The 27,491-nt window shown below is 57.9% G+C and overlaps 2 protein-coding genes across 15 annotated transcripts in view; one reads left to right on the top strand and one right to left on the bottom strand.

Moving 5' to 3' along the window:
• TMPRSS6 (transmembrane protease, serine 6) overlaps nucleotides 1-8,778 on the top strand; it is a 35,990-nt gene extending 27,212 nt beyond the window's left edge. The window contains exons 11-18 of the mRNA XM_011354440.2: nucleotides 190-335; nucleotides 744-842; nucleotides 1,763-1,876; nucleotides 3,250-3,366; nucleotides 3,665-3,833; nucleotides 5,131-5,402; nucleotides 7,104-7,240; nucleotides 7,772-8,778. Of these exons, the coding sequence (XP_011352742.1) occupies nucleotides 190-335; nucleotides 744-842; nucleotides 1,763-1,876; nucleotides 3,250-3,366; nucleotides 3,665-3,833; nucleotides 5,131-5,402; nucleotides 7,104-7,240; nucleotides 7,772-7,930 (1,213 nt within the window). The 3' untranslated portion in view covers nucleotides 7,931-8,778. The remainder of the gene's footprint in view (nucleotides 1-189; nucleotides 336-743; nucleotides 843-1,762; nucleotides 1,877-3,249; nucleotides 3,367-3,664; nucleotides 3,834-5,130; nucleotides 5,403-7,103; nucleotides 7,241-7,771) is intronic.
• A 2,567-nt stretch (nucleotides 8,779-11,345) lies between these two features.
• On the bottom strand, nucleotides 11,346-21,934 carry KCTD17 (potassium channel tetramerization domain containing 17). 14 transcript variants are annotated; one of them, XM_011387474.2, is made up of 9 exons: nucleotides 21,699-21,934; nucleotides 20,406-20,514; nucleotides 18,046-18,137; nucleotides 16,989-17,084; nucleotides 15,216-15,341; nucleotides 13,776-13,869; nucleotides 13,515-13,589; nucleotides 13,068-13,158; nucleotides 11,770-12,168 (listed from the first exon to the last, which is right to left on the bottom strand). In XM_011387474.2, exons 1-9 carry the CDS (start codon nucleotides 21,906-21,908, stop codon nucleotides 12,099-12,101), a joined length of 963 nt encoding a protein of 320 aa, XP_011385776.1. In that variant the 5' UTR covers nucleotides 21,909-21,934; the 3' UTR covers nucleotides 11,770-12,098. The 14 variants fall into 14 exon arrangements, 13 of the variants coding, with proteins under 13 accessions (XP_011385740.1, XP_011385776.1, XP_011385752.1 ...); XM_011387450.2 differs by lacking the exon at nucleotides 13,515-13,589; XM_023527411.1 differs by having other exon boundaries at nucleotides 11,992-13,158.
• Nucleotides 21,935-27,491: the final 5,557 nt, after the last annotated feature.

Raw genomic sequence — 27,491 nt, 5'->3', positions numbered from 1 at the left:
AGGCTGCTTTCTAGAAGATGACTCGGGGGGTGAGCGGTCACCCAAGGGAGAAATCAAAGCAAAGGAGATAGGGGTGGCGATGTGGCTCCCTCCTCGTCTCTGTCCTTGCTCTATCTGTACCGGGGCCCGGGCTGTCCCTCCCCTTGGACAGGCCTCTGTGGTCCTGAGTCTGTCTCTGGTCACACCTAGGCTGTGTGGCCTGCGCACCCTGCAGCCCTATGCCGAGAGGATCCCCATCATGGCCACCGCCAGCATCACCATCAACTTCACCTCTCAGATCTCCCTGACCGGGCCTGGCGTGCAGGTGCACTACAGCGTGTACAACCAGTCAGATCGTGAGTACGGGCTGGCTGCAGGCAAGGCGCCCCCACAGCCCCCCAGCCCCACCGCCTCCCCGGGCCTCTGCCATCCCCGGAAGCACCAAGAGGCTGGACAAAGAGAGTGCGTGTATGTGCGCGTGTGCATGCGTGTGTGAACGTGTGTGCGTGTGTTTACAAGGGCATGCAGCTTTGCGAGTGTCCACACGTGTGAGGCAGTCACATGCGTTCGCTAGGTACACACATTCATGCCTACCTGTGTGTGTGCTATGTACATGTGCCTGGACATGGATGTCCACCTGGACCATGGACACAAGCGTGTGTACATGTGGATACATACACGTGTAGCACACAGGTGCCGCATCTACTTGTGTTTTCACGATGACACATATCCTAATGGCTCCCCCTCCCCCCCCCCCCCCCCAGCTTGTCCTGGAGAGTTCCTCTGCTCTGTGAACGGACTCTGTGTGCCCACCTGTGATGGGGTCAAGGACTGCCCCAATGGCCTGGACGAGAGAAACTGCGGTGAGCAGCCCACCTGCCCGCCCTTCCTCTCTCCCCACCTTCTCAGAGCCTGCCCGCCCCGCTGAGTAGACCCCCCCCTACATGCGGTTCCCAGGAAGTGGGAGTCTCTTTCTGTGCTGAGATGGCAAGATGGAAGCCCCAGGGCCACCCCATGGGGCAGTGGCAGGGACAAGCTAAGACCCGGTTTCCTGACCCCCAGCTCAGGGCTTCTCTCCACCAGACCATAACTCCCACTCTGTCCCAACCGGCCATCCAAGAAGGAACAGGGCAGATGGCAGCAGAGCCAGGAAGGAAAGGGCTGGGAAGCAGGGGCAGGCAAGCCCTGGTGGCCAGGAGAGAACCCTCTCTCCCGCCCTTGAATGGGTCCTCGAGCGGTTCAGACTGGAGTTGCCAACCCTTACTGGAGTTGTGCTCACCACCGCCCAGCCCCGCAGAAGGAGCTCAGGGTCCTGGTGGTCCCCAAGCCAAGACTTCCTTGAAATAATACCTCTTCTCTGAATCCTGGCTCCTGGCCCCCAGAGTCACCATCGGGGCAGCCTGTTCTGGTCTGATCTCCCCAGACCTCTCCCCTCCCCATCTCATCAAAGTTTTGAATATGTGGGGAGAGAAGCAGGAGGGAAGGGAGACGAGCCTGCTGGGATGATCGTGCCTGGGTGCTGGGGAAGGTGCCTGATGTTTGGAACCGGAACATCTGGCTTCAAGTTATAGCTGAGCCCACTGACCTTGGACAAGTCACTTCATTTCTGTTTCCATCAGTGAAACAGGGTATCTCGCCAGGTTGCTGTGAAACTCAGGTGTAAAGTAGCTGAGAAAGAGATTTGTGACTGTGATATGCAATACATATTCTACAGACATCTCAAAGTCCAAGCCCTGGTTTGCTGGCTCCCTCCTACCTACCCCCTCTCTGTGTCCCCACACAGTTTGCAGAGCCACATTCCAGTGCCAAGAGGACAGCACCTGCGTCTCACTGTCCAGGATCTGTGATGGACAGCCTGACTGTCTCAATGGAAGTGACGAGGAGCAGTGCCAGGAAGGTAGGGTGGGGTATGACCAGGAATCTCAGAGAAACCAAAGAATAGGTCTCAGCCAGACAGCCCGGCCCTTCTGCATGCTTCTTCAGCAAAGGTTTCTGCCCTCTTGTCCAAATATTTACCAACTTATCTGTATGTACACCTATATGTCCATCTGTGCATCCATCCATCCATCCATCCATCCATCCATCCATCCATCCATCCATTTTCTGGTCTCTCCAACCACAACTTGAGTGTTACATCCACTCAGTTGTCCATCCATTGGCCTGTCCAACCACCTATCTCCCTATCCACTGAACCGTCAATCTACTCACCCATTGGTTTACCCAACTACCTGTCTGTGTGCTCATTGTTCTATCCTCCATCCATGCATCTATGAAGACATGTATGCAAGCACCCATCCACTGATCTCTCTAACTACCTGTTCATCCACTGGTCTTTACAACTACTCAGTTATCCATCATTTTAGCTGTTTGTCAGTCTCCCTACTGGGCCATCAATCAACTCATTTGTTGGTGTGCCCAACCTCCTACCTGTGTCCATCCATCCATCCATCCATCCATCCATGCAACTGACCAACCAGCCAACACTTGCAGTCTAGGCAAAGGATATGCAAGGCAGAGGAAGGAGGTGGGAATCGAAGATGCCAGAGATGTGGTCCCTGCCTTCTGGAGATTATCTGTTAGGAAGAAGACATGATGGGTGACTCTCTCTGCCCAAAGCCTTCTGAACATTATGTCCGGTAGCATGGAAAGACTGGAGGGCGGGGAGATTAGGCAGCAAAAGCTCCCTAGAGGAGGCAGGCTTTGAACTGGGCCTTGAAGAGAGATAACATTTAAATAGGTGGGAGGAAAGGGGACCAGGAGAAGACCGGGAGCGGGAAGCTCCTCAGGGTAAAGACGGTGTGGAGCAGGTGGGCAGCCAGGTGGGGTCAGGGCCTGGAGGGCTGCCAGGCTAAGTGAGGAGCCTTAGTCTGATGGGAGGGGCAGAGCCCTGCTCTTACAAGGCTAATCAGAAAGTGGAGGCACAGTTCTGCCTTCAGGTACCACACCTGGGAGCGGGGAGGCATGACCCTATGGTCAGGAGCCTCAGGAGGGGGAAGCTATGACCCTACAGTCAGAAGATCCCGTCCGAGAGGGGAGACACAGCCTTGCTCTCAGCAGCACAGTCTGAGGGGGCTGCGGGGTGGGGAAGGGGCATCGCCAACTTGAGGAGACACGGAAGGGGCCTCAAGAGACCCTTCGTTATGATCAGGAGACCCTTTACCAGTCACCTCCGGGCCTCTTCCAGCCTCCATCTTCCATGGGCCTTGTTTAAAGGCTCCCCCAGGCTCAGGGACCCACCCCCATGCCCTGCCCTCACCCCCTCTATCCCAGGGGTGCCCTGTGGGACGTTCACCTTCCAGTGTGCGGACCGCAGCTGCGTGAGGAAGCCCAACCCGCAGTGTGACGGGCAGCCCGACTGCCCAGATGGCTCGGACGAGCAGCACTGTGGTGAGCCCGCCCTGCCCCGCTGCTGGGGGCCCCACCACGCCTAGGAGGGAGGGAGGTGGTGCCCGCGCCACGAAGCTGGAGGGAAAGCTCACCATTTGTCCGTCCGTCTCTCTACCCTTCCTTCGCCCCCTTGTCTGGACCCCGCCTGCCTTTCTCCCTCCTCCTCTCCTTCATTCTTCCCTTCCACTTCCTTCCCTCGCTCTCCCTCTGTCCCTCCCCTTCTGTGTCTCTGTGTCTCACTGCCCTCCACCTGCCCCTCCACCTCTGTCCACCCCCTGCCCTCTTCCCTCACCCCCAGACTGTGGCCTCCAAGGCCCCTCTGGCCGTATTGTGGGCGGGGCCATGTCTTCGGAGGGTGAGTGGCCATGGCAGGCCAGCCTCCAGGTCCGGGGCCGACACATCTGTGGGGGCGCCCTCATCGCTGACCGCTGGGTGATCACGGCAGCCCACTGCTTCCAGGAGGACAGGTGAGAGGGAGGGCGTGGGGACGAAGACTGTTAGAGACGGTGTAGGAGGCCGTGGCGGGGAGCGGTGTTGTCTCTGAGCTCTAAGCAGACGGAGGGAAGGATGGTGAGGAGCCGCCCAGACTGGCTGTTCCCACACTTGGGGTCAGTCCTGGCTCCACCATGAACATACTCTGTGGCCCTGGACAGGTTGCTCAACCTCTCTGTGCTCTGCTTTTGGTATCTTGTTTCAAGGTGGGTCAGTGATTCACTCACTCATTCATCCACTCAGCAATATTTGTTGAATGGATCAGAGGCTGCGCTGGACACTAGGGGTACGGCAGGGGGCAGAACTGCCTGGCCTGGTCATAGGCCATCATCTTCCTCCTCCAGGTGTGCCTCCAAGAGGGGACATCTCGCCCAGCCTCACAGACATCTTCCTCACCTGCATGGTAGTGGGCCCCCTCTCCACTCCAGCCCCCTACTCTGGGCCCCCAGACCCCACCCCCAGCGCAACCAGCCTGCTCTCCTTTACCCACACCGCCTCCTCTGTCCTGGGTCTACGGTCCCCAGCCAAAGGCTTGGAGCCACCAAGGCATCCCCTCGTTCTTACAGTCAGAACCAGACATCAAGTCCTCTCATTTCTCCAGACAAATCCTCAGATGCGGCCCGTCCACACTGCCGCCATCACGCCCGGTCAGCCCGGCAGCCCAGAGTCCACCTCCCTTATGCATCCTCTGCCCAGGTGCCCGGGGGCTCTTTCTGAGTGTGGTCTGGCCACCTCGCTCTCTGTCACTCCAGCTCGGCCTGTAAGGGAAAGAAAGCCCTGAGGTGACATTCAGGGGGCTTTGAAGCCCAGTCTCGGCCAATCCTCCACACTCAGCTCTGCCCCTGCCCCTCCCCCTCCCTCGGGGGGACTGACATGTCTCAGCGAGTTCACAGCAGCCCCATCTGTAAAGTGTGCAGATAAGAGAGAAATACTTGTCAGGTGCCCGGCACTGTGCTAATTGTTTTAAGTGCACAGTCTTCCTGCATCCTCCCATGAACGTTGGAGTAGGAGATGCTATTCCCATCTCACAGATAAGGAGACTGAGGGGTAGAGAAGTGCTCACCTGTCCAGGAAAGGATGAAGCTGGGGCTGGAACCCAGGCAGGTGGGCTCCAGGGCAGACGCTGGACACCGTACCACCCACCGGCTACCAGCCTTCCAGAGGAGGGAGGCGATGGCCGCCGGGCACGGTGTCGCAGGTGGGGCGGCTGGCTATCCTAAGGTCCGGCAGGGGTGAGGCAGCCGCTGAGCAGGACACCCTCCCCGCCCCCAGCATGGCCTCCGCGGCACTGTGGACGGTCTTCCTCGGTAAGGTGTGGCAGAGCTCGCGTTGGCCGGGCGAGGTGTCCTTCAAGGTGAGCCGCCTGTTCCTGCACCCGTACCACGAGGAGGACAGCCACGACTACGACGTGGCCTTGCTGCAGCTGGACCACCCCGTGGTGCGCTCGGCCGCCGTGCGCCCGGTCTGCCTGCCCACGCGCTCCCACCTCTTCGAGCCGGGCCTGCGCTGCTGGATCACAGGCTGGGGCGCCCTGCGCGAGGGCGGTGAGCAGGCTGCGGGGAGGGAAGATGGGTGCGGTGGGTCTCCCCAACATCTAGCCTGGGTGGGGCGGGGCAAGGGGATCCTGCGCTCCACTCTTGAGGCCTGCTGGCCGGGGGATTAGGTTGGGTTGGATTTCACAGAAGAAAACAGTCTTTTACTCCCGGTGGGCTCCTGCCCTCCTGGAGCTTCCCTCCTTCCCCCAAGGGCATTTAAGGAGGACCTAAGTCACGGAAGGTTATCTTGGAGGTTATGTGTGGGACGAAGGGGCAGGCCAGGGACCCCGCGGCCCACAAGCAAGCTCCTTGGACAGTGGGGGTTAGGAGGGTATGTGTGTGTAGGGGGGTTGGGGAGAGAGGCTCTTAATTAAGGTTGGATTTTAAGGGAACATGATTTCATTTAATCCACCCACTAACCCTAGGGGGTGAGTATTATGGCCCCATTTTGTGGATGGGGAAACTAAGGCTCAGAGACATTTAGTAGTTGCTTAAAGTCACATAGCCAGAGAGGATTGGAGCAGAGACTAGAACCCAGACCACCTGACCCCAGAGCCCCTGCTGTTCCTGCTCCTGTGTCTCAGAAACTAGGACTTTCTCCCCTTCCTTCCTAAACTGACTGGCGCTGGCCACCCCTAAATGCCACCCCCCTCAGCTCCGTGGATACAGGACTACAGCCATGCCCTGCACCCTACGTGGCGGCGGCTTTAAACACGTGTGGTTGATAATCTGGAGGCGGGCGGGACTGCAGAGAGCATTTATAAACGGGGCAGCCGTGGCTCAGGTGAAGTGACTTGTCTGTGAGGATGACAGAGAACAGTGATAAAGCAAGGATGGTTCACTCGCTCGTTCAACAACGTATTTTGAGCGTCTACTATTCGTAAGCCGCGGAGCTGGGTTAAGAGGATAAAAAGTTGAAAAGAGAACATTCTCGGGGGAGACAGACCGTGCTAAGAGCTGAGCTGGCCGGGCAGGTACAGGCAGCCCAGAGGAGGTGCCTGGGCAGGCGGGTCAAGGAGGCTTCCGGGGTGGGGCAGGCTAAGCGGAGGCTCAAAGGATGAGCTGGCAGAGGCCTGGTGAGAAAGGAAAGGCGTTCCCAGTAAGAGACAGGTGGCAACCCAGCCCCAGCGGGAAGCCTGGGGCAAATGGATCTGGCTGATGATTGGCGGGCAGGACAGACAGGTCCTCTTGGGCCACCGAAGGCTCTCGAGCCGGGGTTCTTCTCTGACCTGCGCTTTGGAACCACCTGCGGGCTTTGAGAGAAACACCGATGCCCTGGCCCCACCCCAGGCGAGCAAAGCATCTCCGGGTGGGCCCAGGCGCAGTGCATACTGAGGCTCCCTGCGGGTTCTGCGGCAGCCCTCCTGGGGAAGCCCTGGGCTGGACAGTGGGGAGATAGTTTCTAGTTTTAGGGAGGTAATGGAGGCATCTGATTGTGCTCTGGAAAAATCCCCTGGGGCTGTCACAGAGCAGAGGGGAGGGGTCAGGAGGCCCCAAGCAGGAGGAGGGAGAGACACTAGTCCAGACAGGCTTTGGGTAGGGCTCTGTCCCAGGAACCACTCAGAGGAGGAGCCAGAACAATGGGCAGGACAGGAGAGATGAAGGGGTCCCCCGAGATGCAAGAGGAATAAGAGAAGGAAGAGTGGGGGCTTCTGCCAGGCACCTCAGATCTTCTCACCTCTGCCCTCTGCCCTCGGCCCCACCGGGCAGGCCCCACCAGCAATGGCCTGCAGAAGGTGGACGTGCAACTGATCCCCCAGGACCTGTGCAGCGAGGCCTATCGCTACCAAGTGACACCCCGCATGCTGTGTGCCGGCTACCGCAAGGGCAAGAAGGATGCCTGCCAGGTGACCCCTGCAGGGCCAGGCGAGAGGAGGGAAGAGGGTGACGCTCACGTCACCCAGGGCCTGGCCTTCTGCTCACTCAGCTTGCTGAAAGCTCACGGGCTCCCAGCAAGGCGGGGATGGTGTCCCCAGTTTACAGATGATAAAACCGAGGCTAGGGAAGATCGAGAGACTTGCCCCAGGTTGCAGGCCACCAATCAGAAGAGACCTGTGGTGGGCAGATCTGAGGCTCAAACCCACTTCTGCTCCTTGTCCACCATGAGGCACTTTGCCCAAGGTGACGTAGTAGAGAGGACTAGAAGGCACCCACAGAAGGAGTCAGAGGTGGGTGGGGGGCATGGGGACATACATCCCCAGTTCCATGACAGCCAGGACCTGCTGGAGGCCAGGCCAAGTCGCAGGGGAAGCAGAGGCTTCAAAAGGCAATGTGACTCTCTTGCTGTCATTCAGGAAACTCCTGGCAGCCAGGAGCCTCGCTTGGGATGGATGTACCCTTACCCCAATGCGACTCTGTCCCTCCTCTCCCCCTTTCAGGGCGACTCAGGTGGTCCGCTGGTGTGTAGGGAGCCCAGTGGCCGCTGGTTCCTGGCAGGACTGGTCAGCTGGGGCCTGGGCTGTGGCCGGCCCAACTTCTTTGGTGTCTACACCCGCATCACAGGCGTGATTGGCTGGATCCGGCAGGTGCTGACCTGAGGAGCTGGGGCCCACCTCCTGGACTCAGGAGTGCCCGGGGCACCCCTCAGGAGGGGGAGCGAGGATCCCGGGGCAGGAAGGCCCTGCGGAGGCAGGAGGTGGCTTCCCGTCTCCCTGGCTACTTTGTGACTTTGCCCCAGAGAGGGCACAAGGAGGGAAAAGGGCCCTCAGCTGGGGGTCGAGACTTCCCTGGAGGGCCGGGGGTGGCCCCCAGCCCCAGCTGGTGGCTTCACATCCAGCCTGTCCCCTCCTGATTCTCTCTCCTCCTTCCCCTTCCTCCACTGCTGACTTTGTGGGGAGAATGGTTCAGCATCGAGAATACGGCCTCCAGGTCCCAGTAGGGGTGTCTGAGCCCCCTCCCCACTCCCAGTGCAGAGGCTGCTTGGGCAGCACCCTCTCCAGGGGGCAGATTCCAGCCCATGAAGCCCCCAGCCTAACCTGAAGGGGTTGGAGACAGCCAAGAGGGCCAGCTGCCACCATGAGCCAAAGGGCAGGGGTGCTCTGGGTCCAGGGTCCTCATGCCCCCGTCCCCCGACCGCCGGCCTCCATTGCCCACTCTTGCCTGGAGGTGAGCTCAGCTCCCTTGTGGAATAAAGCCATCTTGTCTGAGACCTAGCTCTGGGGATTGAATGGGGCCCCAGGCACTGACCTCAGCCTGTTCGCAAGCGCCCTAAACCCAGGTAGGGGCAGTGGAGGCCCGGGAAGCCTCCAGGGCAGCTGTCCAGGTCCCAGGGGCTACGCCGGGAAGGAAATGGTTTGGTGACCCTCGGGTCAGGGTGAGGGATGAGGCAAGCGACGGGGTCGTTCGGGAACCTTGGAAGAGAGCAGACTCAGCGAGGGGCGGCCATTCTCACGGTCACACCGCTCACACCGGGGCTTAGGAGTGGAGCCTGCTGCAGAAGCCCTGCCTCCTGGCTCCCAGTGTCCCACTGCCCTGTCACATGACACTACCTCTGGATTCTCTGAGTCATTTATTCAGAGTGCATCTCACAGTTTCCTACTGTGTGCTAAGGGCTGTACTGGGGTCACAGAGGTGCACAGAACTTGGCTCCTGACTTCAGGAGTGTGAAGGGGCTTTGGGGTCCAAGGTGGCCAAGGCAGGGAAGGGCTTTCCAGGCGGGAGAACAGCATGTGCAAAGGTATAGCGTCCCGAAAGAGCCTGGTGTATTAGGGAACGGTAAGCTGTTTTTATTTAAACAGAGGGTGAGTGGGGGAGGACTAACGAGGAATTGGAGGAGGAGGGAGAACTGAGATCAGACCACAAAGAGCCTGGAGTTGAGCTAAGGACGTAACTTGGGTGTCCTGGGGGGCCGCGGAAGGCTCGAGAGCAGCGGAGTGGCACACAAGTGGATTCACATTTTAGAACCACCAGTGTGGAGCGGATGGGAGGCAGGGAGGTCGGTGAGGTCGCTGCAGAACTCCAGGCAGCAGAGGATGGGGCCTGGACCACGCGGGGCAGGGGCTATGTGCATAGGATTGAAGGACCCTGATTATCCACCAGGCGCCTCAGTGGATGAGGTGGGGTGAGGGACAAGTACACCAGGGATCTGGCCTGAGCGGCTGGCCAGTGGAGAACCTCCTGCCTGACCTGGGGCACCTGGGAAGGGCAAGGCTGTGGGATGTTGTCATGAACTTGGGGTGCCTCTAGGAAGGTGGTGTCCAAGAAGCAGGTGGAGCTTGAGAGAGGTTTGGAGGGATTTTAGAGCCACCACCCATGGAAGGTGACAGGGGGGAGACTGAGGAGGGAGAGGGGACAGAGACACAGTGGTCAGGGGCCAAGTAACAGGCTGGAGGGGAACTGAGAGGGGGCAACCAAGGCCATGGCCTGAGCGAAGGTGGTCAGGGAGGGCCACGGGGCCAGGCCCTGGGTCACTGGTGCCTCCTGGGCACAGTGATAGAGGTGAGGAAGGGCAGAGTCAAGTGTAGACACGCCTTTCACGAAGCCTAGCTGGGAGAGGAGGAAGGGGTTTCAAAGACAGGGAGCTGCTACATGTCCACAGGCAGATGAGGGGGCCTTGGGCAGAGGGGAGAGCGGCCAGGGAACACGGTCACCTTCGGGGTCCTGTCTGAGGGAGAGAGGAAACAGCAGGTGGAACAGACGCTGTGGGTGACTCCTTCGGGGTGGGGGTGCCATGTTAGAGCATTCCTACCCCAGCAGGCCCTTGGGGCTCTCAGGGGGGATGCAGAACACTGCATTGGATGCTTTGCTGAAATGCAAATCATGGGCCTACTCTAGTCTTAGCACTGGGGGGTGGGGGTGGGTAATCTTTAACAAGCCTCCTGGTGACTCTTTTGCAAGAGTTGGACACAAAGTATGAGGTCAGCTTTATCAGAGTGACCCCAGGGGAGGTGGTGAGGCCCCCAGGTCACTGAGTGGATGGAGGAGCCTCGGCTGGCCCTGGGGATGCCTGGGGGATCACTGCTTTACAGGGTTGGCCCCCCAGCAGCCTTGAGTTAAGCAAGGCGTACACTCAGCAGGATGAGGGAGGGGAGGGAACTTGCCAGGAGGGGTGGGGACCTGGCTGGGTAGGAAAGAGAAGCCCAGGTTCAGGGGACATGGAGAGGTCAAGTGGGCATTTCAGTGTTTACATTTCCTGGGCTTGGGGCGGAGTGTGGAGTAACAGGGACAGGTGGAGGTGACCAAGAGGTGTCTTTAACAGGAAGCAGAGGGGGCGTCTTGGGTGTCAGGATGGAGCAGAGGTGGCCTTGGGCAGCGCAGAGTGAAGCCAGCAAGCAGAGCACCGTCTGAACAGCGGAGAAGGGTGAGGCTGGGAGGTGGGAGGACAAGGAGCCAGGCTTGAGGACCTGGTCTCCTGGAGCCCAACCCCCTGCCACCTTAGCACCCCCCGCTGGCCCAGGGCTGCCTGGAGACAGGATGGGACCCACATAACTCTCAGGCCTGATCTTTGGAAGTCATCTGGTCCAACCCTTCAGTTTATAGATGAGGAACCTGAGGCAGGCACTTGCCAGAATTCCCCCAGCAAAGCCAGAGAGGAGCCCTCGGTGACTGGCCACTGGCAGAGGATAAAGCCATGACCTCCCTCCCCTTACACACGCAGGTGTGACAACAGGGCAGGGTCACTGGGCATTAGGAAGAAGCCCCATTACCTTTGGGTCACCTACCAGTGGTCTCCAACCTTTTTGGCACCAGGGACGGGTGTTCCTATGAGAATCTAATGCCTGATGATCTGAGGCAGAGCTGAGGCGGTGATGCTGGCGCTGGGCAGCGGCTGCAGATACAGAGGAAGCTTCGCTCGCTCGCCTGCTGCAAACCTCCTGCTGTGCAGCCTGGCTCCTAACAGGCCACAGACAGTACCAGTCTGCAGCCTGGGGGTTGGGGACCCCTGGTTCACCTCATCTTGAGTTTAGCCCTTGTCCCCAAAAGTCGTCCAAAGAGAAGGAGGCGGCCAGGCCGGTTGTTTCTTCAGATTTTATTACACGGTGGGATCAGACGCAGCTGAGAAGTACCCAGCCGGGGAGTCAAGTCATAAACGCAGGGGGGCCCTGGGCAGAGGAGGGAGTGTCCCCCCTTTCCCTCATCGCCAGTTCCTGAATGGCCCCACTGCTCCTGCTGAGCCACTCCTGGCCGGGGCACTCTGTCCCCAGCAGTACAGACAGGGGTGGGAGCAGTCAGGTGAAGGCCCAGTCATCCACATCTCCGTCCGACGGGGCCAGCCGCACCCCTTCCCCCCCTACCAACACCTGAATCTTATCTGGGGCTAAGCAGGTCCTTCCCCCTTGAAAGAAGGGTGAGGGGGGGCCGCCCAAGTCTGGCACTTACACGCTCCCTGAGGGAAGGCTTTCTGGGGTTCTGCTCCTCTTAGATGCAACCTCACAACAACCCTGTGAGGTAGGTGAAGGGGAAGAGTGAACCCATTTGACAGACAGGGAGACTAAGGCTCAAGGAGGTGATGTGACTGGGCCAGGGGAGCCTGTATCTGCCATGCAGCTAGGGGGCTCGGGGGAGGGGACGCGGGGACCTGGGAGACACAGCTGGACAGCGCTGCACTTTGACCACAGGCAGGCGGCTCCGCCCAGGGGTCCCAGGGCCCACCCCGGAGGCAGGGGGAGGTCACAGCCCCGCAGGTGTAGACAGAGGTGGCAGCGGGGAGAGTGCTTCCTCCACCTTGAGCCGGGGGCCCACCCCATGGTACAAAAATAAAGGACTTCAGATCGGAACCCCAAGTCCCTGGAGGTGATCTGGGGCCTCACATCCGGGTGCCTCTGGCTTGTAACAGCTAGAAAATAAGAGAAGGGGCAGGAGGAAGAGGGGGGGAGTGGTCAGAACACAGGGAGGGGGATGAGAGGGGTGGGGCCGGCAGGGAGGGGGTGATGTGGGGCCAGGAGAGGGCAGAGAGGAGATCGAAATGGAGGGAGGGCGGGGTGGGGGAGACAGGGAGAGAGAAAGAGGTAGGTGAGTCACAGGGTCCCTTCTGGGAGGAGGGAGGGGGGCTGAGGCCCAGAGAAGGTAGATTCAGAGCCCAGGAGGAGGGGGAGCAGGAAGGGGCCCCAGCTCGCCTGCTCGGGAGCCCCGTGCCCCATCCTGGGTTGGGTGGTGGCTGCCTAGGAGGCCGGGTTCTGCCAAGACTCTGGCAGGGGAATCAAGGCCAAGAGAGGCAGGTCACAGAGAGCAGCTACCTGTTCCCATTTGAGAGACAACTTACATTTTAGAAAGGGACAGTTAACTTGCCCAAGGTCACATAACAAGATCGAGTCGGGGCTTGTGAGCACCTGGCCAGGACTTTTTCTGCCACACCCCGATGCTTGGCCAGTTCTGGCGGACCCCTCTCCTCACAGGCTGGGGGAATCCGAGGTGTGGCCTGTCCTTCCCACCCCGCAGGGACAGAACCCAGCGCCACGAGGCTGTGATGCAGGAGCTCCTACGTGCAGGGGGGGGGCCAAGGCACCCGGCCCACTCCCCTTTTCTCCTTCCCAGCCTGGCCCTGGCGCCGATGGGCAGGTGGGAGAGTTTCTGCCCCCTTTCTTCTCTCAGAGCCTCGTACCCAAAAGGCTCAGATAGGCTGAGAAGTTGGGGAGGCGAGGAAAATCAGCCGAAAGTCTGGCCCAAGTCCAAGGAACAAGAGACGAGCACCCTCCTGGCTTCCGCCCCTCCCTCCAGCTCCGCCAAGCTACAAACCAGGGATGGCAGCTCTGGGGGCGGGCGAGGGGCCGGGAAGAGGCCCTCACTGCAAGCGCAGCCTCAGGTCTGAGGGGGTGCGGGCAGGAACCTGCAAGGAGGAAACGTGAGGAGGAGGCGAGGAGGTGAGGCGCCGCCAGGGTGGGGTGGCCCGGCCTCAGAGATGCCCGGCGGGGTTGGCGGGCCCAGAGCAGGTGCAGCCGCACCCCTCTTCCCCAGGCCAGGAGGCAGGAGCTGCCAGAAGGGGTGCAGGAGGTGGCAGGCAGGATGCTCTGAGATGCAAGGCCGGGGCGCCTCGGTAGAGGGCGCGGGAGGCGGGGACCAGGGCGGCCCCGGGATGGAGGTGTGAGCAGGCAGAGAGGAAACCCGGACAGGGGCAGAGAGGGAAGAGGCAGGGTGCAGATGAGATCCAGGAGGAAGAGGAGGTGGATGAAGATGAGGCAGGACCTCCAGTGGGAAGCGGAGGAGGAAGCGGCGGTGGTGGGAGGGGGAAAAGGTTAGCGGGATCCTGAGGTGACTGGGCTGCAAAGAGAAAGTGAGAGAAGGGATGGTTATGCAGGTGAGGCGCCAGGCAGGCGGCGGAGCTAACCCTGGCGGCCCACCCCCCGCGGCCCCCGGCCCCCCGGGTTCTGCGGCTGGCTCCAGCAGGGAGCGGGCGGGAGGCTCCGGCTCGTGTTAGCAATCATTCTCCTTGGGGGGTGGCTGCACCTGTCTCCTGTGTATCTGCCTCCACCTGCACCTGTTCCACCTCCACCTCCTCCTCCTCCTGCTGCTGCTCCTCCTCCAGCTGCTCCTCCGCGCTCTGTGGACCAGCCGGCAGACCCAGGGAAGAAAGAGTGGAGAACTAACGAGGGGGCCTGTGGGCGGCTCTTCCCATGGGCCCCAGCTCGGGGTGGGCGGGTGGGCTAGATGAAGGGGGACCTCCGGGAGAGGGGGGGGCTACAGCCAGAGAAGCTGGGGCACCTTGTCCAGTCTCCTGGGAAGCCGGGGAAGGGGCTGGAGAAACCAGCAGGATGGGCCTCGCTGGGTGCTCTCTGGTCAGCCTGGCTGCTGCCGTATGAAGCAGCCTGGGTGAGGGGTGAAAGAGGATCGGGGTGGGCGTGTGGCTGGGGTCCCCTGAGAGGCGCCTGGGAAGGCCTCATTTCAAGAGGGCTGACGAGAGTCGAAATAAGGCCAGAGAGGTTCAGGAAAGACACCACCCAGGTCTGGGATGCCAACAACAGGCTCTGGCACCCAGGTCCCGAGGCTTTGGTCCAGAGAGGCAGAAGCAGCAGGCTCACTCTCCACCCTTGCAAGGCAGTGCCGGGCACTGGCCCTGCTGGGGGTGTGTGGGCAGAGGAAGTCAAAGGACAGGGAGGCGGGCGGACAGACTGGAAGCCGGAGTTCCCATGTCTCCAGTGCACAGGGACAGGCCCCAGAGGGATGGTCTCCCTTCCCGGCCTGGCTTGCGGCCTGTCCCACTGGCCCTATCGAATGCCCTTAAGGCTTCTGAACGGCTGTGCGTCCAGGCGGCAGGACCTCCTCTCAGCCCCCTCCCCACAGCCAGCTGATGCTGCCTCAAAGGCCAGCGTGGAGACACGGAGCTGGACCCCACAGGGCTCCTGACCCCTCTCCCGCAGAGCACCGGAAGAGGAGGCCTGGGAAAGCGGCAGGATGAACAGATCCGGCTTCCCCGCCCTGGCCCAGGCCTGCTGGGGCCATTTATCCGCCCCCGGGGAAAAACTGGCCCTTCGGATCCCAGGAATTCCAGGGTTGACAGCACCAGAAAGGACGTGGTCCACCCCACTCACTTCTCACAGAGAACAAAATTCCCAAGGGGACGGGATTTGTCCAAGGTCACACCGAGTGTGGCCCAGACCCCTAATCCAGTGCCCTCCCCTTGTGCCGTGCTGCTCTGTGGTGTGACCACCATTCAAATGGCGTCTAAGTCCCTCTCGCCATGCCCTCGGGATGGTCCCATCTCACTGCTCCCCCAGCCTGGACCTGGGTAACCGGCGTGAGCACACAGGACCATGGGTGGCATGGGATGGATGGCGTTGGCTGTGACCAGGAGTTATGCATGCACAGCAGGAGGGAGAAAGACGAAGCAGGGATGGCTGGGCGGCGGGGAGGGAGGAAAAGCGGGCAGGCTGAGGTCGGGGGGCTCACCTTGGTTTTGCGGCTGGACTCGGAGCTCAGCCCATGCGGAGAGCTGTGGAGCTCCTTGGACACCACGCACAGGAACTCGGCCTGGTCCTCGCTGCCGTAGTTGTAGGAGGAGCCGATGTTCACCAGCTGGAGGGGTGGCACACGGGGAGAAAGGACAGGTCCGGGTGTGGGGGGGCGGGCAGTGGGGAGGGAGGAGGTGGACATCGGCACTTGTCAGGATATCCACTTGTGTCCCGATCTGGCTGTTCTGCCCCGGCTCACCTCTGGGTTTCCAGGGGACATCTCTGGGTCGAAAGTCAGGCTTCTCCCCCTCCCACCCCTGCGCCCCTGGTAGGATTCCCCGAGCGGCCTCCCCACCTGGCCTGGCTGGGCCCGGTCCCCGCAGGAAGGTGACAGGGTCACTGCTGCTCCTCTTGCCACCCCCGCCCGCAGCCCAGACCCAGAGGCCGCTTCCTAAAAGCAGGAGGCCTGGAATGGGCGGCCTGTCGCCTTCTGTCCCAAATGTGGCCGAAGCAGCCCTGGCTGAACCAGGCTGACATGACGGAGCCCCCCAAAACATTCAGTTCACTCCTGGAAGCAGACGTAGGCAGGTCACCCACTCCTCAGGCCACAGGCAAATGACCAGTGGCACCTGACCTGCTGGCTCACCCTCTGAGAACCCATGAATTGCTCTCACAGGCAGCCCTACCTTTGTCCTGAAGTCCTTAGAATAACCACACCCACAGGGCCCCTATGGCTGATATGACAGGTCTCACTCAGCCCTCAGGGACCCTCACCCAGCAGGCAGATAAAAACATCAGCCACTATGGCAGATGAGGCCTGGAGAGGTGGTGACCTGCCGGAAGTCCCACAACCAGGAAGAACGGAACAGGAGTTAGAATCCGGGACTCCGAGGCCTCTCTGGGGTCCTACGGACTTAAATACTGCTAATTATTTGCATGATGCCAGCTCGTTCCAATGTCCAGAGTCCTGCCCTGGGCTAGGAACTTTATCAGTGGTCCTTCTATCTTCACGACAGTCCTGCATCACAGACTAGAAAACAGGCCCAAAGAGAATTCACACGGCACGTCCCTGGTGAGGCCTAGATGGGAGTCAGGTCTCTGGCTCCTGGTCGGGGCTCCTTCCTCCACCCGCCCGGCCATCCTAGGGAGACCGGTGTCCTCCCTTCTTCGACCTCCACGTGTGAGGGAGCGCGGGTGGGAGTGGAGAGAGGGCTAGCCAAAGCCGCCTCCTTCTCTAGGGGCAAATCTGACTTGGGGTTAACTCACTGGCCCCTTTCCCCCCGGAAACCTGTCAGGTGGGACGTCAGCTGTGCCACTGAGGCAATACCACTTACGACCAACACTCCTCCTGAGCGGGGAACTGCACCTGGACTGGGAGGAACCGAGGTCACTCTAAATTCCTCAGGGGAAGTCACTGCTTTGGGCGTCCTCTTAATGTGGCAATGCCCGTAGCTGGGCATGTCCCTTGTGGGGACCCTGGAAGCTGGGCCTATGGAATTCTTGTAGGAGGTACTGACCCGAGGTGGACTCCACTCACTCACCTATGTGGATCTCGACTACCTGCGCCTGAGCTGTCACTCGGGGGCCAGAGACTCGTTCATACTACAGTGTAGACCACGACCGAGATGCTGTGAGGACTCCCACCGAGGAGGATGCTCAGAGCTGCCCTGCAGCACACGGGGCTTCCGTCCTCGCTCCAGCTCGGCCAGTCTGCTGCCAGTGCGGCCTTTCCTAATCGTGTTTGCCCAGAGGCTGGGAGGTCCCCGCTTACCTGCTCAAAGCGCCAGCCGTCAGACATGGTGGAGACCATCTGCGTGAGCTCTTCCTCCTGGCACTGCAGCACGCGGTACACGTGCTTGGGGGGGACCTGCAGGCAGAGGGGCACCGTGGAGGGCACCAGTGGGAACGGCGGCCGCCCAGGAGGAAGCTGAGCACCTGCCTCCCACCAGCCTCTTCTCTCCCCCTTCACCATATACCCCGAGAAGGAGAGAAGGAGGGGCGCAGGCAGGGCGGGAAGACGAGAGCCATGTTCTGAGTGCCGACCACGTGCCGGGCACGCGGCCTTCATGATCTCACTCCTTCCAGACATTCTATGAGTTATGGGATTTTCGTGGAGGCTCAGAGAGGGTCAGTTACTTGCCCAAGGTCACCCAGCTAAAGAGTGGCAGAGCCAGAATTGGAGCACAGATGATACAAGAGGGAAAGGAAGGGTTTGGGGGACATTCTGGGTCACTAATGAGGCGGGCCCTCCAGGAGACGTAGAGTGTCCCCGCTTCACCCTGGGGCTGGGAGATGGTACCTCACTATCTGTCCCCCACCACCCCCACCCCTCGTCTCCCCCAGGGAGGGCTGAGAATCTCTCCAGCTCCTCCTACAGACTGGTCGCTGGGGCCCAGGGTCCAAGCTTGTGCTGCGCCCACCAGGGGACCACATAACCCCATGAAATGGACAATTTACCAATCCTGCATTGCCCCCTGCGCCTCCACACTGACCCCATGTTGCCTGTGGGGAAGGGAAGGGTGGGCACTTCTTGGCGCCTCTGCATTCCACAAGGGGAACTCAAGACCCAGAGAGGGGCATGCTTGGCCTGAGGTCACACAGCGAACGATTCAGGGCAGGGACAGAACCAGTGTCCATCTGCCAGTCTGGGGCTTTGCTGGGCAGTCAGGGTGCTGGACAACCACCCGCCCCTTACAGGGTAACTCAGCGCCCCCCCCCCCCCCCCAGCTGAAAACGCCTTTCCGCCTCTCCCAACTTTTCTCCTGCCTCCCCCCGCCACGCCCTGCTCTGGCCATGGGTGCTGCCCTGCTGCTCCCCTGCTCCCTGACCTGGGTGACAGTGTAGTCCTTCTCCTCCATCCGGTCTTTGATGATGCGGATCAGCGGGCCGATGTTGTAGAACTCTGCTTCCTCCAGGACCCCTGGCACAGACAGGGCCGCCCCACGTCACTCCCGCGGTCCCCCTGCCCTGTCCTCCCCTGACTCCTCCGCCTCCAAACCCACCTCCTGCTCCAGTCACACGAGGGTGACCAGCCTCTCTGAGTTCAGGGGTCACGCAAGAGGGAACGTTTCCTTCCTTGGATCCCACACTCTTTGTGGAAGGAGCGAGAGGCTGCCGCTCAGTGGCCCGACACCTCTGCTGTGCTGAGCTTGGTGACCGAGGGGCACTCGTCTGGGGGCTGCTCCAGGGCTATCGAGAGGCAGCAGGCTCATTGGGACGGGACCCTAGAATGCCACAGGAGAAGGGCCCTAGCTGACCCCTATTACAGGCTCCCATTTGTGAAGCACATGCCAAGTGCCAGGCGATGTGCTAGGCATGTTCCATTCATTATCGCAGTTAATTCTCAGAACTAGAAACAGGTACTTCCGTCACCCCCATTAAACAAATGGGAAAAGTGAGGGCCAGAAACAAAAGCAGTTTGTCCAAGGCCCCAGAGCCAGTAAGCGGCAGAGCTGGGACTCAGACTCAAGCTCCTGACTTCAGAGCCCGCTGTAAATGCACAATCTTTGTGCATGTGCATGTCCCCGACTCCCACATTCCTGTGCTCGTCACAAGCCCTGGGGACATAGGGGAAGCAGGCATTATTGTCCCCATACCTGTAAGGAAACTGAGTCTTAGAGACCAAACGGGTCAACTGTCCAGTGAAGAGGAACGGCCCCAGGTCTTTGGACTCCCTAAGCTCCTTCATAGCAGGGACCCTCTGGTCATTTCCATGACAGGCCTCTGGGCTCCCTGGGGACAGGGTCCATGTCTGAGTACTCTGTTGTCCCCAGTGCTCACACAGCACCTAACACAGGGTAGGCAGTCAGTGAGTCTTGCTGCCAGAGTGCTCCTCACGGAGCCCTGCAGGTGACAGACAGCTAACAGCGCATCACTGGTCCTCAGCGCTGGGTACCACACTAAGCGATGCACTTGTATTATTAGCTCCTTTTATCCTCACAGCAGCGCAGCAAGGTGGGTGCTACTGTCACCCCATTTCACGGATGCTGGCACGCAGGCATCCACCTTTCTCAGGCAGGGTCACACAGCTACTAAGTCTCTTCCCAGAGCCCCCGGCCTCCTGGATGGGGGCCCTAGCCCTGTCTGAGTGGCAGAACATGGAGAAACCCCACATCTATAAACGGGTGTTGGCGATGACGCAGCTAGAATGTTTACCTCCCCTCCCAGAGGGACCTGCTCCTGGGCTCGGGCCACACTCATGGTACCTGCGCCCCTGGAGGGGCTGTCAGGGAAACTGTGGGCCCTGCTGAACCGGTTCCTATAGTGGGCTCTGATTTTGAAGTCCTGGCCCACTGGGGACCCACTAGGGGGACCATAGGCCACAGTGAGGAGGGATGGGCTATGCTAGACACCCACAGAGTATAAGTGCCGGGACTCATAACATTTATTGTCACAAGATACGCTCTCCTTGGTGTAGATCGCCACCCCTACTTTACATACACGTGGAGGCTCAGAAAGAAGTGATACAGCCAAGCTGGCCTGGCCGGGCTCACTGACCCAGAGCCACACCCTGTGCCCCAGTGAAGAGTTGACTTGGCACTGACTATAGGCCCTGCCCCTGGCTGGAGCTCTGTCAAGATGCCATCCCCCCTCCCCAGGCATAGTTTCCCCACCATCTGCTGGGCCCCAAAGTGGGCATCTATAGGGCCTTAGCCACCCAGGCCTAGGACGGTCAAAGCTTCCTGGGGAACAGGCTCCCTCCTTCCCTGCCTCCACCCACAACCAGCACTGTGCTGCAGAGGCTGCCGGATTTGGGGAAGAGGCACCTGTTCCACCTACCTGCTGACTGCAAGCCCTCACCAGGCATCTGAGATGCCAGATAAAGCCTGCCCGGCTCCACCCTGTTCACCCCTGGTTTCCCAGGAGGCCAGGAAAAAGGACACCCCGGCCCACATGGAGGCTGCCTGTCTCTCTAGCTCCCCTAACCTCTGCCTGTGTATTTCCGTCACCTCTCCAACAGTACCCAGTGAAAGCTCAGACTGGTCAGCTTGGCAGAGCCCCTAGGCTCAGCCTGGGCGGAGGCTTTGGGATTCAGCCCTGTCATGGATAAGAAGAAGCAGGGAACACGGAGGAAAGCAGATGCCCCTCCTGGCTGGGAGAAATGGCTTTAGACCCCCACAGAAGGCCTGGCAGGCTGCAGAGGCCAGGGCTAGGATGTGGGCCTGGCTAGCTTCCTGGACCAACTCACCCTCCTCAGCCATGTCCTTGTCCAGCACCAGTTTGCCATGACGGAGGAAGTTCAGGATGGGCCCGAAGTAGGTGGGATCGCGGTCGATGAGGTAGGCCCCGGTCTCATCCTATGGCGGGGAGGGGCACAGACTGTGAGAAGAACGAGGCCTTCCCCTGCCCACCCCTTCATTCAGGTCAGGTAAAACCTCCAATGGGAGAGACAGAGCGAGCGTAAAGTTTGTTCTTCTCTGGAATGAAGTGGCATGATGGAGCAAAAAGGACTTGGGGTCAGATACACCTCAGTTCAAATCCCGCCTCTGCTTTTTCCTGACTGTGATCTTAAGCCAGTGATTTCTCCTCTGAGCCTGACTCCTCTCCCCCACAACTAGGGGTCACTGTGAGCATCCAGGAAGCATCCAGTGGGGTCTCAGTAGCGCCTGACCCAAAGGAGGGCTCCGTGACTGTCTCTCTCAGAGCTTGTGGCCCCGAAGCCAGCCCTAGTGTCTGCACCAGATCCCCAGTCATTCTGGGGAGGTTTGCAGGTTTGCAAAGGAGCCGCTTTCCTCCGACGCCCTCAGCCCGCAGGGAGGCTGGGCGGGCAGCAACTCAGCTCCACAGAGACAATAGGGAGACTCAGGAGGGGAGGGGACTTGCCCAAGGTCACAGCATCAGATGGTAAGGAACTGGGGGAGAGGGAGTCTTGGAAGTCATCTCCAGATCAGCCTCCTCTGGTTACAGACAGGAGGCTGAGCCTGGAGCAGGGGAGGGTCCCATCTAAGGCCACCCAACAGTTTACAGCAGAGCCGGGATGGTCCCCAGACCTGGTACCTGCCAGGCCGGCACCTCTTTCAGTTCAAGAGGCACCCTAGGCCTTCTCCACCCAGCTCCCTGCACACCGAGGCCACCCACACCCCAAAGGGCAGGAAGAAGGTGCCTCAGCCACACCTTTCCCAGTGAGAGGTCCCGTTTGGGAAGGACGAAGGCCCGAAGTGTCTGTCTGTCCCCACCGCCCCAAAGGACGGGGGAGAGTAGGATTCAATTCACCAGCCTCCTGGGGTGGGAGCCCAGGGAGAACTCAGAAGCTCCAAATGGCCGCGGCCTGGCGTTGTCCCGTTGCCAAGGCGATGGGCACATTCCTCACTCTCGGATCCACTTCCTCCTCCCCCCATCCTCTAGCCAGTTCTTCCCGCCTCCGGCTCTTTAGAAATAAAACCAGCCGAGTTCCCAGCCTGGCAGGCGGGCCGGACCGTACAGCCCGACTCCAGCGAACAGAGGACCCCCAGCCCCACACTGCCCACCCCGCGGGCCTCACCCGGTCCGACTGCAGCTCTTCGCCCTGGCACAGGCGGCTGAGGAAGGACTTCTGCTCCCGGCACAGCGTCTGCCGGGTGGTCAGGAACACCGTGCCCCCCACGTTGAGCCGCACCCACTTGCTCCAGCCGCCCGCAGCGCGGCCGCCCGCCCCCGCCGGCGGCACAGCCTCCCGGGCCTCCATCCTCATCGCTGGCCCTGGCGTCTGCATCCTCCCGGTTCCCGGCGGCTGGAGGCGGGCAGGTACTGCGCGCGGGGCATGTTGGGAGCTGTAGTCCGCGCCGCCGGGTGGTGGGGCGGCCAGGGGGAGGGTCCCCAAGTGCTAGCCATCTGCCTTCCCCAGCCCCGCCCTACTTTGCCCTTCCTGGGAGACCCACAAACCCGAGTCTCTTGAAGAAGCCCGTTGGTCAAATGACTGGGGAAGGTCAAGTTCGGGGTCACTGGGAAAATAGTGAGTGATACCCCAAATCAACAACCTTCCCATTTGTTCTCCACAGTATTGATTTCCCTTTGTCCAGGCTGGGTTATCAAACAGCTGGCAAATATGGAAAGAAACGTTTCTCTCCCAGAATTCCATATTTACCTGTACCTGTTTTCTAATATTCTTTCATTCTGCCCTTTGTGTGGGGGAGGGATGAAGGGAGGGGCGCTGGGTTCTTTCTCAAGTTCTTTGGGGACAACTAGTTGGGCTTAAAGTTGACTGAGCGCGCACCGTGTTCCAGACGCTTCGTGTGTCTGTATTATTCACGGAAGCTCTCAGCAGCCCGCTGAGGCTGCCGTTACGGTACTCATTGTACAGATAAGGACTCAAGTGAGTGACCTTCCTGACTCACTGCTGGTGAGTGGCAGGCTGGGCCAAACCCAGGTGGGTTCCAAGTGCATTTCCACCACCAAGGCCCATTTCCTGCTCCCCTGCCGCAGGTTGTCAGTGCTCCTTGGGAAAGATTTCCAGGGAGGAAGTGTGGAGAGGGCACGAGATCGAAGTCAGGAGAACTTGATCTTCATCCTGAACTTTGCAGGATGAGGTGTGGGAAGAGGTCTCGGTTTTCCCATCTGTGATTCAGAAGGGGGAGGAGGGCTTGGTTGTGTGGGTTTCCTTCTGAGCCAGATAACTTGGAGTTGGGACTGATACTACAGGATGGGGGAAGAGGGACAGATCCTCGTGTCACCTGAGACCAAGGAGGGACAAAGGCTGAAGACTATAAGCTGTCCTCCTTAACTTCCTGTCCTTCTCCATGTTCCCCTTCAATCCAGTCCTGGTCCTGGATTGAAGGGGAGGGGTCTGAGGCCCCCCTCATTGATCCTAATGTCACACACACGGGTCAGCCTGACCTTGTGCTGAAGGAAGGTTCTCTGTTGCCACTCAAGGCTCTGTTTTTGCCATAAAACCTTTTTTCCTCTTGGCAGGGACTAGGTCACAGCTGTTAGAATCTTGTTCCCAGGAACTCACCAGTACTTGAGCAGCTTCTTCTCTGAGCCTCAGTTTTCTCCTTTGAAACATGAGAATCATAGTAGTCCTAGAACATTGTTGTGAAGATCGAATTATTTAATGTCTGTAAAACACCTGGCATAGTCTCTGGCTTTTAGTACATTGAATGAATGAATGAGTGAAAGAATGAAGTGGGGAGTATGAACTGGTCTTGAAAGATCAGCAGCATTCCTGGCAGCATTCCAGCAGCATTCTCAGTGGGCCCTCAACCATTGTTAGCTAAAACAAAACCAGAGCAGGAAATACTTTTTTTTTTAATCCACTTAAGGGTTGTAGGCAGGGAGTCCGTTTGGAGAGGTGGGTATAAGAGGTTTTGACAAAACACAGAATGGAATCTAGGACAGACCTGGCTGTAACCACGGACTGGCACTCGTCATAGTTTTTGCTGTCTTTTCCACTTAGAGGATAAAATCAAACATTCTTTAGATGCTTTCTGGATGATGATTTCCCTGGAGGAGGGCCAGACTTCAAATGCCTGCCGGTTACATTGCCTCCTGCTGTCTGCTTCTGAGAAGAGCAACTTCAGGTGCTTCTTAATATGGCTCTGAATTCAACTTGAAAGTGAGCTAGGACAGAGGTATTTAAGGGGCACAGGTTCCCAGACAAGGATGTCAGTCCAGGCTTTGTGGCTTGCTAGCTGGATGACTTTGGGAAAGTCACTTACCCTCTCTGAACTTCAGTTGCCCCATTTCTAAATTGAGAATGCTAATAGCACCTCAACTCATGCAGTTGTGAGGATTCAATGAACTAACACATGAAGTCACATGAAGAGCACGTAGCACAGTGCCTGAGCAAAGCCTCGGTGAAGACCAGCTTTCCTGAAACCGGTCCCAGACTCAACATCGGTGCCTGAGCCAAAGGCTGCCCCTTAAGATCCATTCCCATTAGCCAGGGATGAACCACCTGACCATTACCTCCCTGCTGGGGTTGGAGGGAGAGAGAGGCAAAGAGGAAGGCCACCCCAAATGACCTAGCCTCCAGAGCAAAGGGCCTGCCATTTCCTCATGCTAAAACCCCAGGGCCAAAGTGAAGCAAGAGTCTTTCCACTGCCAGACGGGGCTAAAGGAACATGAACTACATCTCAGAGTTCACACCCGAGCACATCGCCTATTTCGGACCCTCTTGTCTTCTTAGCAGCTGCCCCTATATCAAGCAGCTCATTTCACATCTGCTGTCAGTTCCTTGACTAAGATGTCGCTCATTCCTGCTGAGTGATTTGGATTCAGTCCCCCTTCTCCCCAAGTTCAGAATGTCAGAAGATTCTAAACAGTGTTGACTTACTTTTAGTGGTCATTCTCTACATGAAATCCAATCCTATTGCTGCCTTGGCCGTCTTTTTGGAGAAGAGTTTGTTGGTTCTGAGTTGGCATCTTTTCAGGTCACCTGAGTAGAGAAACAAACATATCCAGTCAAAGAGAGTGTGCCCTGACCAGCCAGAAATATTCCAGAGGCCGCGGTGCAGAGTTTGAATCTCTGCTGCATGGCTCTCTGGCTGTGAGTCATCATAACCTCTGTAGCTGGGGTGGCAGTGACGCTGGCCCACCTCAGCCTTGGCCCAGGGGGTCCCAGGCCCAGCCCGCTCCCAGCCGGTCCTGAGCCACAGAAGTGTGGCCAGCGATTGGGCTCCGCCAGCAGGGGGCGCACCAGCCTGGTCCGGCCCTTGGGGAGCCTCCTGCGCAGCACCGCCACCCACGCGGTCCGTCTGGTCCTGTTGGTTCTTTCAACTCAGTTCAACTCAAGAGCTCAGTTCCCCGGGACTGACAGTCAGCTCTCACCAGCCCCCTCCAGGGACCCCACTCTTCCCCTGCAAACATCCCTCTGGCTCCCGTGGATAACATTTCACATCCTAAATCCGGTGATCAAGCTTCAACCAGGAATCTTCCCACCCCCCGCACCCCCCCGCCCCGGGGCACCTTGGACCCCTGGTCCTGCTGCCAGAGGGACATGTTATGAGCACTTCTGTGGGCCCGACTCTGTGCCAAGCACTCTCATGGATTATCTCTTTTAATCCTAACCCAACGGGGAGATGCGACTGTAACCCCCATTTTAGAGGAGGAACCCAACGGTGTTCTGTGGGCTTTCCTGACCCCCAGACTCTCCTTCTGCTCCTTCGTGCTCCACCACCTCAGTTCCTCCATGGCCAGCGTGGGATAAGGGTGGAAAAACAAAGATTTTCCTTGCCTGGCACCCATGTCCTCTGGGGTGGCTTTGCTCTGGCTAGAACAACGATTCGAGCTGGCTTGTTTTCTCCCCTAGATGATTGTTTTGAGGGTCCTTTGGAGCCCCACTTCTCGGAGCAATTCACACCCAAGTTTCCTTCCTGGGCAGGGCTCCCTCTGGTTGGCTGCCTGGGACACCCCCTCGAGGACCACCTCATTCTCCTTGGGTCCTACTGCCCATCCTGCTCCCACCCCACTCCTCAGCCGTCATGCATAAGGTCCCTTCTGGACAGCTCCAAGCCATCTCTCTTCACCCAGGTCCCCTAGCAGCCACGGCATACTCCCCACTGACAGGTTTGCCCTTCACAGCTGCATCTGCTGATTCCAACTCGGAGCAGCCAGCCAGGCCAGCACCCCACGTGCAGGCTTTCTCAGCCTGAGGTCCCCAGAATCCAGGACACACAGGCTAAGCTCTGCAAATGGTCTCCTGGAAGCCCCTCTCACTTAGCCTGTGGAAGGGGGAGGCAGGCCCCATTAGGCAGGAGAAGTAAAGTGCCACAGCACCCCAATGCTGCCTCTAGAGAAAGCCTCATCTGCCTTCTGACTGCTGTCACTGTCGTTTCTCATGTCTCTGTCTGTAGGCAGGAGGTGTGGCCTCCCAAGGTTTCTAAAACTAGTTCTTAACCACATTGGTTGAAAGAACTACTTTAGATGGTCTAGCACCTTGTTTTAGAATGTGGGTGCAGTTAGCAGCCCTGGCTGAAACTGAATCATAAAAAGCTGTGTTTAAAAATAGCATTTTACTTTGAAGTAATTTCAGATTCAGAGAAAAGTTGCAAAAATATCCTGTTTTCCATCAAACTAATTTATCTCATCATTAATTTTGGTATTCGTTGACAATTCTTGCTATAAAAAGTATGACTATGATGACTGCCAAATTTTGATTTTTCTAATTCTATCATTCCTTCTACATTTATTGCAGCATTCTATTGTAAGGGAGATAGTTCCTTTCTCCATTCATTCATTCATTCATTCATTCATTCATTTATATCAGAATGAACTAATGGATTCTTATTTTACTCTATGGGTTATAATCCATTACTATTATGTATTTTGAGGGCTCAAATTGTCTAAGGTTTTGTCAATGGGAACCCCTCCAAGGTGGCTCCTATATCTTTTTTTAAAAGATGCTCAACATTGCTAGCTATTAGGGAGCTGCAAATCAAAATGAGATACCATCTCACACCTGTTAGAATAGCTATAATCAACAGGACAAATGAGATACCATCTCACACCTGTTAGAACAGCTATAATCAACAGGACAAATGCTGGAGAGGATGTGGAGAAAAAGGAACCCTTATACACTGCTGGTGGCAAACAAATTGGTACAGCCACTAAGGAAAACATTATGGAGGTTCCTCAAAAAACTAAGAGTTGATCTACCATATGATCCAGCAATCCCTCTACTGGGTATGTACCCCGAAGACTTGAAAACTCATATCCAAAAAGATATTTGCACACCGATGTTCATAACAGCATTGTTCACAGTGGCCAGGACATGGAAGCAACCGAAGTGTCCCACGATAGGTGACTGGCTAAAGAAGCCGTGGTACATATATACAATGGAATATTACTCAGCCATAAGAAGAGATTAATGCCATTTGCAACAACATGGATGGACCTCAAAATAATCATACTAAGCAAAATAAGCCAGACAGAAAGGTTGAAAATCACATGATATCACATATGTGGGATATAAACCTAAAAGCAACAAATGAACAGGACAAACAAACAGAGACTCATGGACATGGACAATGGACTAGTGGTTACCAGAAGGGAGAGGAGAAGGGGGAAATAAAATAAAATGTTAAAAAAAAAAATTATGTATATGTAGTATGAAAAAAAATAAACTGGCATTTAAAAAATAAAAATAAATTAAAAAGAGGTTCTTAAATAAAACACTTCAGCTTTTTAAAAATTGCGGTAAAATACACCTAACATATAATTTACTATTGAAGTGGCCCAGACTATGCCGCTGTGGCATAAAAAACATTTGGAGCAGAAGGCATTTGAGAATAGGATTTTTCTCGAACTCCTTTATTAGCCTACAAGCACAGACTCCCAAATAAATTCGAAAGAACTTAAT

This window comes from Pteropus vampyrus, unplaced genomic scaffold, assembly GCF_000151845.1.
Source record: "Pteropus vampyrus isolate Shadow unplaced genomic scaffold, Pvam_2.0 Scaffold16, whole genome shotgun sequence".
In the NCBI taxonomy this organism is placed as follows: domain Eukaryota; kingdom Metazoa; phylum Chordata; class Mammalia; order Chiroptera; family Pteropodidae; genus Pteropus; species Pteropus vampyrus.
The sequence above is the reverse complement of the archived record's forward strand: the minus strand, read 5'-3'. Positions and strand labels throughout refer to the sequence as shown.